Source organism: Silurus aristotelis, assembly GCF_946808225.1.
Source record: "Silurus aristotelis genome assembly, chromosome: 12".
NCBI classification, from domain to species: Eukaryota; Metazoa; Chordata; class Actinopteri; order Siluriformes; family Siluridae; genus Silurus; species Silurus aristotelis.
Window position 1 is genome coordinate 10,391,597 of NC_139585.1, and position 13,297 is coordinate 10,404,893.

The 13,297-nt window shown below is 37.2% G+C and overlaps 2 protein-coding genes across 3 annotated transcripts; both read left to right on the plus strand.

Annotated features, from left to right (window-relative positions):
- Nucleotides 1-1,468: 1,468 nt before the first annotated feature.
- kcng3 (potassium voltage-gated channel, subfamily G, member 3) lies at nt 1,469-8,141 on the plus strand. Of its 2 annotated transcripts, XR_014536046.1 has the most exons (3): nt 1,469-2,483; nt 5,155-6,171; nt 6,242-8,141. XR_014536046.1 is itself a non-coding variant. In XM_083556615.1 (2 exons), exons 1-2 carry the CDS (start codon nt 1,819-1,821, stop codon nt 5,798-5,800), a joined length of 1,311 nt encoding a protein of 436 aa, XP_083412741.1. In that variant the 5' UTR covers nt 1,469-1,818; the 3' UTR covers nt 5,801-8,141. The 2 variants fall into 2 exon arrangements, 1 of the variants encoding a protein (XP_083412741.1); XM_083556615.1 differs by having other exon boundaries at nt 5,155-8,141.
- Nucleotides 8,142-9,719: 1,578 nt separating this feature from the next.
- Nucleotides 9,720-12,115, plus strand: cox7a2l (cytochrome c oxidase subunit 7A2 like). Its single transcript, XM_083557274.1, has 3 exons — nt 9,720-9,888; nt 11,006-11,140; nt 11,223-12,115. The coding sequence occupies exons 1-3, from the start codon at nt 9,817-9,819 to the stop codon at nt 11,361-11,363; spliced, it is 348 nt and encodes a 115-aa protein (XP_083413400.1). The 5' UTR covers nt 9,720-9,816; the 3' UTR covers nt 11,364-12,115.
- The last annotated feature ends 1,182 nt before the right edge of the window (nt 12,116-13,297 follow it).

Genomic DNA, 13,297 nt, shown 5'->3' on the forward strand with positions numbered 1-13,297 from the left:
TCTATTAAGTTTTTATTTTCCTGATTTATTCCCAAGGCAGCTAAAAGCAGCTGAGAGTTCAATATCTTGCTCAAGGACCCAGCAGTAGTAGTTTGGTGATGCTGGGAATAAACTCACAACCTTTCTTTTCAGTAATAGCGATACTTTAACTACTAAGACACTCTCTGATCTGCACAGTAGAGCACAGCTGACAATCTGTCCACAGATTTTAATGTTTTCCTAATATATTAGCTACTAAGTGTATACATTTCTAGATGCTAATACATTTTCATCTCTTTTTTGCATTTTGGCATTTGAGTGAATAAAGTGTGCTCTATCATGTCTGAATAATTATACAAGTAAATAGCTGCAAATTCACATTATAGCCTAGATTTTCTACATATCTGTATATTCATTGTGTATAACTTTCAGTTGTACATATCTCATATTGTAAATGTGCATTACACACATATATTTCTATCACATTTATATATTTATCTGCACTTGTCAGTTTGCATCTCTGGTAGATGCTAAATTGCATTTCGTTGCTGTGTACCTGTACTATGCAATAACAATAAAGTGATATCCATCCATCTATCTATCTATCTATCTATCTATCTATCTATCTATCTATCTATCTATCTATCTATCTATCTATCTATCTATCTATCTATCTATCTATCTATCAGGGCTGGCGCTAGCTATAGGCAGTATAGGCAATTGACTAGGGCTTTGGGCTTGGAAGAGGGGCCTCCATAACTGTAACAAACCTATACACTAGTTCAACAATCAAGATGGGCAGCTGGACTAGACTCTCTGTCCATTAGATACAAATTCTGACCCACCTGACATGAATTGTAACCAGTTAATACCACTATTTAAATGAGTCCCCACCCTCTGAATGCATAAAGAGATTGTGTGTAATGATAAACAAAATCCATCTTTTCTGTATACTGACCTAACAAATGTCTAGAACTGGCCCTTCCTATCTACCTACCTACCTACCTACCTACCTACCTACCTACCTACCTACCTATCTATCTATCTATCTATCTATCTATCTATCTATCTATCTATCTATCTATCTATCTATCTATCTATCTATCTCATAATCAACGTAAACGTGTTTCAACGGTTTTTAGAATAGGTGAGGGTTCTCATAAATTGACAACATATATCTTTATAAAAAAAATATATACATAATAAATAAAACAAGGGTTTCAGCAAATACTGAGTGAGCAACTACAGTCACTAGAGTTTGTGGTGCACAAAAGACACACAGTGCTGAGTCAACACTTACATAGTTACTGAATGAAATCGTTTCTTCATCAATTTCCTGCTCGACTTATATAAACACAGTATATGCTCATGAAACCCTGGGCTTTGTGCCGCCCTAATAATAAACTACAGGATAAACTTTTGGTAGAAAAAAATAAAACCAAAGATGTTCTCTGGGATTGAATGCGTCACTAAAGCAGGATTAGAAAAGCACCTGATTCATTTGTCACGCCTGACCTGCTGGGAACGCCCCCCTTCCCCCTCCCCCAGTGCGTAAAATATGCGCAGCGGGAACCGAGACCTGGTGAAGGAGTGATGAAGAGAGAGAGAAAGAGAGAGAGAGCGAGCGAGAGAGAGAGAGAGAGAGAGAGAGAGCTGGAGTTGGGATGGGGTGGGGTGGGATGGGATGGGAGAGACAAGCAGAAGATCGGAGCTCCTTTGCCTGAAAACCCGAACACTTCAAAAGCTGTGCAACTCTTTTCTTGCAACAAATCCATGCCAAAAGTGCACGCAGCACTGCAATGGTTACCCAAAAGATCACGTTTTTACCTTTTTACCTGAATGAGAAAGGTAAGATCCGCCTGTAGCCACGACGAGATGAAGTTCGGCAAGAATATATGCATCTTGAACGTCGGCGGCACCAAATACGCGTTCACCCGAGAGGTGATAAAGGATTTCCCTCTTAGGAGAGTGAGCAGGTTGCACAGCTGCTCGTCGGAAAAGGAGGTGCTGGAGGTGTGCGACGACTACGACCGCGAGCGCAACGAGTTCTTCTTTGACCGTCACTCCGAGGCGTTCGTGTTCATCATGCTGTACGTGCGCTCGGGGAAGTTGCGCTTCGTGCCGCGGATGTGCGAGCTCTCCTTCTACAACGAAATGATCTACTGGGGGCTGGAGAGCTCGCACCTGGAGTTCTGCTGCCAGCGGCGCCTGGACGACCGCATGTCCGACACGTACACGTACTTCTCGGAGGAGGACGGACGGGCCGATGAGGAGTCGCGAGCCGGCGACGAGGAGTCGGACGCGAGAGGCTCGTGCGCGGAGGGCGCAAACCCGGGCTGGCTCGAGCGCATGCGGCGGACCTTCGAGGAGCCTGCGTCCTCCGTGGCCGCGCAGATCCTCGCATCAGTTTCTGTGATTTTTGTCATAATTTCCATGGTCATCCTGTGCGCCAGCACCCTACCTGACTGGGACACAGCCAAGAACAACACAGTCGAGGAGCACAGGTAAAACAAATGAAGCTGAATCAGAGCGAAAGTGAAGTGTAGAAAAAGTTATCAAGGGCAATGCTGAAGGAATTAAAGCTTTCACACACACACACACACACACACACACACACACACACACACACATACACACACACATTTCCTAATGTCTTGTCCCTGTCTCCATGCTTGTTCCCAAATTGTGACATTTCCTGTTGTGCTGTATAGTTACATTTTTTCATTTCGTTTGTCTTTCTTAATCCGTATAAACACTCAAAATGTTACCTACAAGTTTTATATAAATATTCTATATAAGCTACAAATTGACTTTGCATACTGCACACAGACTGTGGCACAATACAGTAATCCTTTCATTTAATCCTGAATCAGCAATTAAAAAAAGCATGCTTAATGTGCACGTTTGCACAAAATAAGGATAATAATAAAAAGTTTAAAAAACACAATTTCGGAAGGAGCGATAGACTGCAAAATAGGCTGAAGACGTGGAAATGTCCTTATTGCCCAATAGGTGGCGCTAGAAATCCTACGTGAGGAACCGTGATTATACTGGTGCAAAATCAGACAGGTGGTTCATGCGAAAAATACACACCAAAAAAAAAAAAAAAGCTTAGGAAAGAAACATATAGTGTAGTATAGAGGGAATAGTGATCTCCTGTTAAATAAATATAATGTAAATAGACACGTGTGGTCACTCCAAGGCAAAGGCAGAAGTCAGATACATAGGATTCTAACACATTAAACCCATTGTTACATGCATTGGATGCAGATAAAAAAGAATCCACATCCACAAACCGATTTGTATTCAGATATGCCTTCTGTTTAGAAAGTAACTAATAATATACGAATCAGCAAAAGGCTCTAGAGCTTTTACTATTGTCGTGGTTCTCCTTCTATTCTTTTCCTTCATCATTTCAAAATAATTATCAACAGATGTCTACCAGTATCACTAATTGATCAGGGAAAAAAAAGCCAGCACTGAATCCATAAATTTGGGCAACATGAATCCTGCTTACAAGATTCTTGATCATTTTATGTTTGCACCCCGGGTAGAGCACGTTTACTTAAAGCATTTGATTTAGAGTTTGTTTTTCTGTTTTTATTGATCACCATGCACTGCACTGCAAGTTTGGTCCAAATCTAATTCCCCGCTTTTAAATTATACATAATTAGGCATGCTCGCTCTCCCTCTTTTTTCTCTCTCTCTCTCTCTCTCTCTCTCTCTCTCTCTCTCTCTCTCTCTCTCTCTCTCTCTCTCTCTCTCTCTCTCTCTCTCTCTCTCTCTCTCTATTTCTATCCAAACACACAGTACCAGACTTTAGCTGGTTTATATTTCTTTGCATCCAATAAAAACTGCAAAAAAACCCAAATGCTAATATGGTGCATTTTATGTCTTTGTATTTATGGTTTCAAGCGTAATGAGTAGCATTAAAAATGTCTTTATTTCAGCTAAGATGACAGATTGTCCTAAAAGGAAATAAGCCATGTTATTCTATTTCACTGACTAATGTTTCTCCCCTCATTGTTTCCAACTTGTATGTTCACTGGCATTTCTCTCTTTTTTACTGATGTGTTTGGACAATTTGTGTGTCCTCATTCTTATATCCTGTGCATTCTTGATTCCATGTCCTTCAGTATCACGAGGTCAGATATGTGTCACTGTGTGTTTATGAGGCACTTACAGGGGGTACATTTAAGTGTTGGTGTTTGTAATGCATGTGAATTTGAATGATGCCAAAAATGCCAGAGATGGTGTGAGTAATGGTGGCCATCATGTTGTCAAGAGAGTATGGGCAGAAATCATACGAATTTGACATCATTGTTAAATATTATTGATGGTCACTGTGGTGGGATGAATGTGTCTTCAATCTGGAAAAGTTAATGTAGTGTATGTCTAACATTAATTTTAATTATGACCTGAGATTTAAAGGTACGGGACGTGTCTGTTTTGAGGTAAATGACCGTTAGGGACACTACCCCAGTGACGCCTTTTCTGGGATCATTGTACTTCATACTACTACCTGTGCTAGCTCAGAACTAAAGTGTTTATGGTTCTTTAATACTCTGGCATTTGTGAGCAGAAAAATATGCATTTTTATATATATATAATAATAATAATACTTGCATATAATAAATGCATTATTACTACACTGTCATTTTCTTCACCCTGAAGCTTGATGTTGTTTCTTTATTACAGCATGCCACCATTTTACTATTGTCTATTTTTTTTTGTTGACAGACATATGGCATTGCTGGGGCATGGCAAATATCAGATAATAAATAATCAGACATTATAATTTAATACAGACATTGTATATTTTTATGTGTACGTCAACTCCATGGACCTGCGAAATCATTCAATTTGACAACTATAAAATATACTTAAAGATGACAATAATTCAGCTGGATTGTTGTTTTAAAGACTTTTTTCCCTCTTTTTTTTTTTATCTTTGAGCAGCATCAAGCTTTCCATCTGTAGCTGTTTTAAGTCTAAATGGCACACATCAACTGCATGATGACATTTATACTTATGATCCTCAGAGTGCATGGTTGCATTTTAAATGCTGTAAATTAGACATAATCACCTGTCAAGGAGCTGACAGTAGTGCTATTAGCATGAATTGTGACCAATGCTGTTTGCTCACTTACTCTTTGTCATCTCTCTCTCTGCCAGGATCATTGAAGCGGTATGCATTGGCTGGTTCACTGCCGAGTGCATAGTACGTTTCATTGTCTCAAGGGACAAATGTGAGTTTGTACGGCGGCCTTTGAACATCATCGACCTCCTGGCTATAACGCCTTACTATGTATCAGTGGCCATGACTGCCCTCACTGGGGAAAACCCGCAGCTTCAAAGAGCAGGAGTCACACTACGTGTGCTGAGGATGATGCGCATCTTTTGGCTCATTAAGCTTGCACGCCACTTCCTTGGTCTGCAGACACTGGGGCTGACACTGCGCCGCTGCTACCGTGAGATGGTCATGCTGCTGGTGTTCGTGTGTGTTGCCATGGCCATCTTCAGCGCTCTGGCTCAGCTTCTAGAGCACGGGCTAGACCTGGAAAGCAGCAATGAGGACTACGCCAGCATCCCGGCAGCCTGCTGGTGGGTTATTATCTCCATGACCACCGTAGGCTATGGAGACATGTATCCCATCACGATGCCGGGTCGCGTGCTGGGTGGTGTGTGTGTTGTGAGTGGCATTGTGCTCCTGGCTCTCCCAATTACCTTTATCTACCACAGCTTTGTGCAGTGCTACCACGAACTCAAATTCCGCTCAGCACGCTGCGTGCGAAGTCTCTCTGCTGAGTTTCTTAACTGATGTTGGTTTCTCTGGGACATACTGGTCCACAGCCCAGCTCCGTTACCCCTCATCTGATCTTTCTGTGCCTTTGTTTTAAAACCAATTAACAGCCTCATTAATTGTAAACTAAATGATTTACTGAAAAATTACTACTAACGACTACTCCAATGCAGGATCTCTACATGTTGAAGTTTAAATGATAGCTGGTACCTCAGACAACTGTGATTCATACTTTGATTGTAAGCGACAGAAGAAAAATACAAAAAAGCCCAATTTGGATCGCATACAGTAATCATAGCTGCCCAAAGGGACTTCACAGGATAGTGGTCAATTTACACCCACATCCTTATGAAAACCAATGAAACTGACCCAAAGAGACATCATTTACTGTGTTTGGTGATATTTAAAAAAGGACAACTGTGGCAACAGCTGGCACCAGATGGATTGGCGGCCTAGAAGGGGCATTTTTTGGAAAGTTTAAAAAAAAGAGCCTGCAGCAAGGTGTAGTCCTAGTTAATGCCATTATATGTGAAACAAAATTCCAGCCAGTGCTTCAGCCACATTATGAAGAGCTGACCCTTAACTTAAAAAAACAAACATCAGATGTTGAGCTACACAAGGAAAAAGCCACCACCTGCCCATATCTCAATCGAAGGAGATGACTGTGCGGACGGAGAGGTGTTAACCAAATTGATTAGCAAACACCTCACCCACACACTCAGCAGTCAGAGAGCTGTCACTCTCCTCCTCCTTCACTATACACATAGCAAGCACAAAACCTAGCCTATCTCCAACACTAGCTACAATCTATTCTGTGTTTAGGCAGATATTGAAAGCAAATTAACAGTTCATTTACTTGTATGTTTGTTTATTGATAGTATCAAATATTATGTTGGAGAAAAACTAAAAACGAATGCTACTTAATTAATGGCGCATGCAACAGGTTATCTCAGACTAATGCTCATACCATCATGGAAAACCATTATGAATGATGTTTGCATTGCTCGGTAGATATAAAATTAAAAAAAAAGGAAAAGAAAGGAAAAAAAAAGATGGTCCTGCACAGGTATAATATTGTTAATTTTACTCAGTGAGCACCATCTGACCAGATATACTAATGGATGCACTGGACTGTCCTGAACATAAGAAGACAGTGTTATAGGTTATGTTTACATTAGCACGTTTGTGTCCAACTATATTATATATTTATTAAGTTTACAGTTGAGTGCAAAAGTTTGCAAACCCTTTGAAAAAACGGATACAAAGCGGATACAAATATAATGAAATTATAGTAGAAGACGTCCCAATGGGGGAAATTACATCGGAAGAATAATTTAAAAAGAAAAGGAAAAAAAGATAAAATATATTAAGAATAACTACCATTTAAATGTCAATCCTTTACCTTTTCAGCTGTCTCTAACTTCTTTTATGTTCTTAAAAAAAAAAAACTTTCACTATCAGAATATTAAGGAAAGTGAAGGGGAGGATTTGCTATGTTTTACCATTCACCAACAATTCATTTATATAAAGTATAAATACACTGTATATATTGTGAATGTTGATACATATTTGGACAGACAAGTTATTTTCCCATCATGTCTATATAAGAGAGTAAAGACCTATTTTTATACTTTAATAATGCTCAGATTTGAAAATTGTCAGTGGCAAGTGAACAGTAAATATATTTAAGTAGTTTTAGTATGTTATTTTTTATTATCATTATTTCGTATATTACGGTTTAATATAATGTGCAATATAATGGGGACATGAACCTGAATGCAGACTGGACATTTACTACTTTTGTACTATTAAAGCTAATGTTCTAATTTTGTAGAATTGTATACATTAGGCTTGAATCACAGATCTTGTTTATTCAAATGTGTCTGCAGATCACAGTAAAATATAATTTAAATACTCTAGAATTTATTTATAATACTCTAGAGGCTTTATGATTATAGATATTTTTCTCTCTGCCTAGGATCTTTTCTTGGGAAACCAATGGGAATACAAACTTTTGCAGTCAATTGTATACTTTTCTGCCTCTATAGAGGATATAATACAAACATTTACCACTGGCAAAGATTTGTTTCATGTCTTTCAGCATCTCTGTGCTCATTGGGTTATTTTTCGGACCACATTGCACCGTTTAAAACATTCTGCTTTGTAACTGTGAAGCTAGGAATATTGTAAAATTGCATCAAATACTTTATGCAGATATCTGATTTAGAAAGATAAACCTGAAATCATATATGTTTGTTGTGTGATGTAAATGTACTTGTCTTCTGCTAAAGAAACATTTGTAAATATGTTTTATATTTAGCTTACATTTTTGGCAGGCTTTAATGCAGAAATATTTGGACATTTAGAAAATAAAATAATAATTGCAAATTGGCTGGATATATGTCAGTTCTTCAAATATCTACGTTCTACTTTGATCTTGGGCACTGTGTGCATTTAATTATATTTTATTTCTCACTCTCTGTTACTCCCTCTCTCTCTCTCTCTCTCTCTCTCAGGGTTTTTTCTTCAACATAAAATATTTATTTTACCAAAGGTTGTGGAATATTTCAATAATTAACACTAAGAATATAAACATGCAGCATTAGCAATATTAAATGTTCAACATTCTCAATTAATTTCTAGATGCCTATTAGTTAAAATATTAAGTACTGCTATTTGCAATATTAACTGCTTTGTACAAAAGCTCAGATTTTCCCCATGCATATTCTCTTCCACTGAAGCATATATGCAGATGACACTGACACTTGTGGAGTTCATGTAAAGAAGTCACATTTCAAGACTCTTCTTTGTTCTGGGCCTAGGTGGTGGAATATATAGAAGTGATATAAGTGAGGATATCTGGAAAGCATCCAGATTGAAATTGGACAGTGGATTTTTTTTATATAAAATGTAAATGTAAATGTGAACTCACTAAAGAGAAATTAGAAACTCTGAAACACTAGAAAACCATGAAATTCATGTAAATATTTAGAGGACTTAGTAAACATTTTATTACTTTAAAACATGTTTATTCAGGTTGAGTTCAAGAAAATAATTGTAACTGTTTTAACAGATCAATGAGGTTCTACTAATGTTTTGCAGTTTTTTAAATAAAAGAGATTATAACAACAATATTGAGGAAAAAAAAGTATATTTATATTTTTCTGGTGTAAAACATGTAGTTATACAATTAACTATCCACAGTTAATGGAACAGAAAAAAAAATAGAAGATATACAGTATAAGCAGACTTAACAAAAAATTTAATTAAATAACAGACAGAGTAAACCAATAAATGAATAAACAAAGAAATAAACAAAGGAACAAATAGAAACATAAATATCAGAAACAAAAAATCACAATGTATAATTAATTAAATCTGAGTGTCGAGACAGAGAAGATTTATGGTTTTCTATTAGATTGAACAAGTTCTAAATGTTTTGTATTTTTTTATAATATTTAAGGGCATTAATTTAGGAAGTGATTTACAAAATTTAACATTTATGAATGTCGAACTTGGCCATCAAAATATAAAAGATGACAATGTATTCAAAATGACTTGTTATTATGGCCGAAAAATATATTTATATCCTTTAATGTGAAATGAAAAGAATAATGAATAAAATTCTAAATATCATTTTCAAGTTGCTAAAAAGATTGTACCACACCACAACTACAAAAAAAAAAGTTTTTTTTGGAATTTATTATTTTTGTTAGTTGCAAAATGTACATAGAGCCACAATGTCCACATATTTTGCAATTATGGAATAAACAAGATAAATACACTGTACACTATTTTTTCTAATTATTTTTTCAATTATTGAAGCCCAATAAACTTTTTGTGTACGTTCTTGTTTAGGTTATGAATGATTTGACGTATATATTTGTTGTTACATTTTACTCATTATTGGCACTCAACCCCTTTGTGTGAGCGGGAGTGACGTCATATTTGTTGGACACCCTCTGCGACGCGGAAGAAGGAAAGCCGGTCGCTCACGTGCCACACGCCGAGGTCACTTTAACCCAGCCGGGAAAATGTACTATAAATTCAGCGGTTTCACACAGAGGCTGACCGGGTCTGGGTCTTCTACTGCCTACTGCCCACAGGTAATTTTCATTACAAACTGGAGGAAAAGTAAACATTTTCCTGAAATTGTAGAAACTGGTAGAGAACGAGTTAGCTGAAAAAGCTAACAGTGTCGTGTCCTGGGGTTTGTCATTGGATCATTCGAGTTTGATTGAATGTCTTGGTTCAGCCAGTGTAGATTTGCTTTAAACCTATCATTAATGTTTTATGAGTACTCGAGAATGAAAACGGTCAGATGAATGAAATGGTACTAAACTGGAAATGGGTCCTTGTAGTTGGGTTGGTAACCTTATTGCCCATCTCTCTGTAAATGCCATTACCTTACATCCTTTTTATATTGTATATTATAGTGTATTCCTCCCTTGGAAGATTCAATTGCCATAATTGTGACCCTAAAGCTTTTAATATGCATTATCTACATCTTTCTAGATAGAACATGAATCAGAAATGTGCATAAAGGGTACCACCTCACTATTTTTCTTTCTGAGAGTCTATAGATGCACTGATCCGACAATACATTTGCAATACATGACTGATCTCAGCACTTATTATTTATGTTTACATGAAGCTGATTTTCATAATAAAAAAAAAAAAAAGATTTATAATTCTCACAGTAGTTGAGCAGAGTATTGAACTCTTAACTGACACTTTCCATGGGATTTGGATGATCCTTACTGGAGAGAACTGAGGTTTAAGCAAAAACAAGATTTTCTTTTGTGTTTCTTGTATTTGTGTCTCAAATGTACCTTGTTTGGCTAAGCATTGGTCCTCCTCACTTGTCACTGAATACTTTTAAGCAACACCATCTTTATCTAGATGTGTGTCTAAATTATTCTTTGCTTTAGTTATGCTTGGGTTTTGGTTATATATGTCAGGGTTTCAAAATCATGTAAAGTTATTCATTGGTAGACACCGCTAATGATAGACTAGTGATATGTTGTGCCAGGGTTATGTTTTGTGTATTTGTCTGCTACTGATTCCACTGAAGGCTGCCGTCTAATTGCAGGTAAAGGAATGATTCTCTACAATGTGATTATAATCAGAAATTAAATTGAAACAAAGGATTAAATTAATTTGAACTTGGAAATACAAACATAAAGTTCAATGTCTCATAAAGTGAATGTAATTTGATTTCAGGGTTTAGGGACAAGTGTACCCTCTGAAGCTTCTACATTGATCTTTTCTACACCAACCAAACTGATGTCTGAGTCCAAAGCTCCTCTGGAGTACATGGGTGCCAACAGAGTTCCAGATCTCCAGAGGATATTTCAGGTATGCATTTTAGGAAAAAAGTTCAGATGTTACTGGAGTTATGTCTGCTCTCGTAATGACTGGATTATTCTCCAATTTTAAGGCTTCAGATGGGATCCCAGTGCACCTAAAACGTGGTATTCCTGACCGGCTCCTGTACAGGACCACCATGGCTTTGACTGTCGGAGGTGCTCTGTACTGTTTGGTGGCTCTTTACATAGCAGCACAGCCAAAGAATAAGTGAGGGTTAACCAGCGTGTTTGCACGTCCTCACATTGGTATTCGTGAACTTTAAGAGAGACTTTAATGTGCACCTGGATATATTTATCATCGTGTGACAAATGGCAGTTCTGTGGGAAGATTCTGAGGAGGACTCTGAACAACTTCTGAACTTATTTACTGTGAACAATCCTGCAATACTGGTCTTCTCAAGTTAATACAAAGGGACAAATGGTTAGCTTCTCAAGCAGCAATAAATGTGTGTTTGTGAGAATGGGGAAATTTAGTTCAGATTTCATTTAAATAAGTTTGAGTATGAGAAGGCTTTATGTAGATAAATCTTAGATAGATCACTTAATTGATCCTGGGGAGAAATTCAAAATTACTTTACAGTGAAGGCTATAAAGTTTTTTTCTCTGTATTTAAAATATTATTCACACACTGGTCACACATACAACCTGTACTACACTTAAGATAGTTATGTGGTGGTGTCAGTGATTGAGTCTGTTTTGAAAATGAGATCTGAAACATCTGACGTATGAAAAAAATGGAGGAAACTGTATCTTGCATCTATTTTAATCGCTTTTGCATTTTAATGCAACCGGTCTCTGCTCTGTAAATCAGTTCAAAATAAATACGTATTTATATGGTAAGTTACTGCCGTGAGTGCTAGAGAGGTGAGTCGGGTACAGCACAGCACTTTCTTGTGAACTGAATAATGTTTTGATACATTTTTAATACAAATGTCTTTAATTAAAAATGTGTTCTTTTAAATAATGAGACATTGTGAATATTTGTGTTTGTTCAATTATTCATTTAAACTTTATTATGGATCACTGAAATCCATCTATTCTGTTTTTATATTTTTTTCCCCCCACTCGTTTACATGGCAACAAGAGTTTGAAACAGTTGTAAAAGGATTCAGTGACAAACAAAAGACTTTCGAATGTGCATCTCATTTTTCACCCAAAACGATCAGGAATTTTGTATATACTATTGATGACAACAGAGGACCATTGTTCTTTTGAATCTTATTTTCATAAATTTCTTTGCACTCAGTGGTAATAATACATGATAAAGCTGACAGCTTGCATGACTGTTGGCTGAAGTTTGATAGGCTGTCACAATACAAAGCAGTGCAAGGCAGTCTATGACAATGAGACACGATAATTCATTTGCTACGGCTTGACGTCTGTGGTAATGAAAGACCATTTATTCCCAACCCTAGACAGAGTCATCAGCAGCTAAAATGATCTATCACACTAGGCTTAAAAGCTCCACTCCAAACCACAAAATGTGTGCAGATAGAGACAAAGAAAGCATGACAAAGCCCAAACTGGTATGGTGATTTAATCGGACTGCATCCAGAATAGGCACGTGGATGGCTAAATGTGAATCAATAAACACTTTGGAGGGTTCAGTAATGATGTGGAGACAAAGACTTCTTATTCCTTGCCAATCAATGGTAATTTTCCACAGTTCAGGATTGAGTTGTAGAGTTGTTGAGTTGAGAAATCTTGTAACTATGGAAACATAAGGCCTTTTTCCAGCTGTTTTTTGATTTCCAAGAAATGTATTAATTCTAATCCAAATTACTTGACCAATAATATTGATTTTTACATCTAAATCAATTTGTCAGTAGGAGAATCTGGTAACGAGTTTAAGAAGTTGGGTGTGAGAAGGAAATCTGGTTTGGTTTGTACAGGAAACTTAGATGTCTGACTCTGTTTGTTTCTTTCTGTTGAAATATGGATATCCATTCTATGTTTCTGGCTATCGTTGGTAGAAACAAATATGTGCAGAAATATGCCTTAATCCCCCTCTCTCACCCAATTTATAGCTTGCACTTCTCACTGACCTGTGATGTCTCATTAAAGAATAAAAATAAAACAAGAATGAACCAGTGGGAGAGGAAAGAGCAGGGAAAGAGCAGACATTGCGGGGGTGCAGGGATCTGGG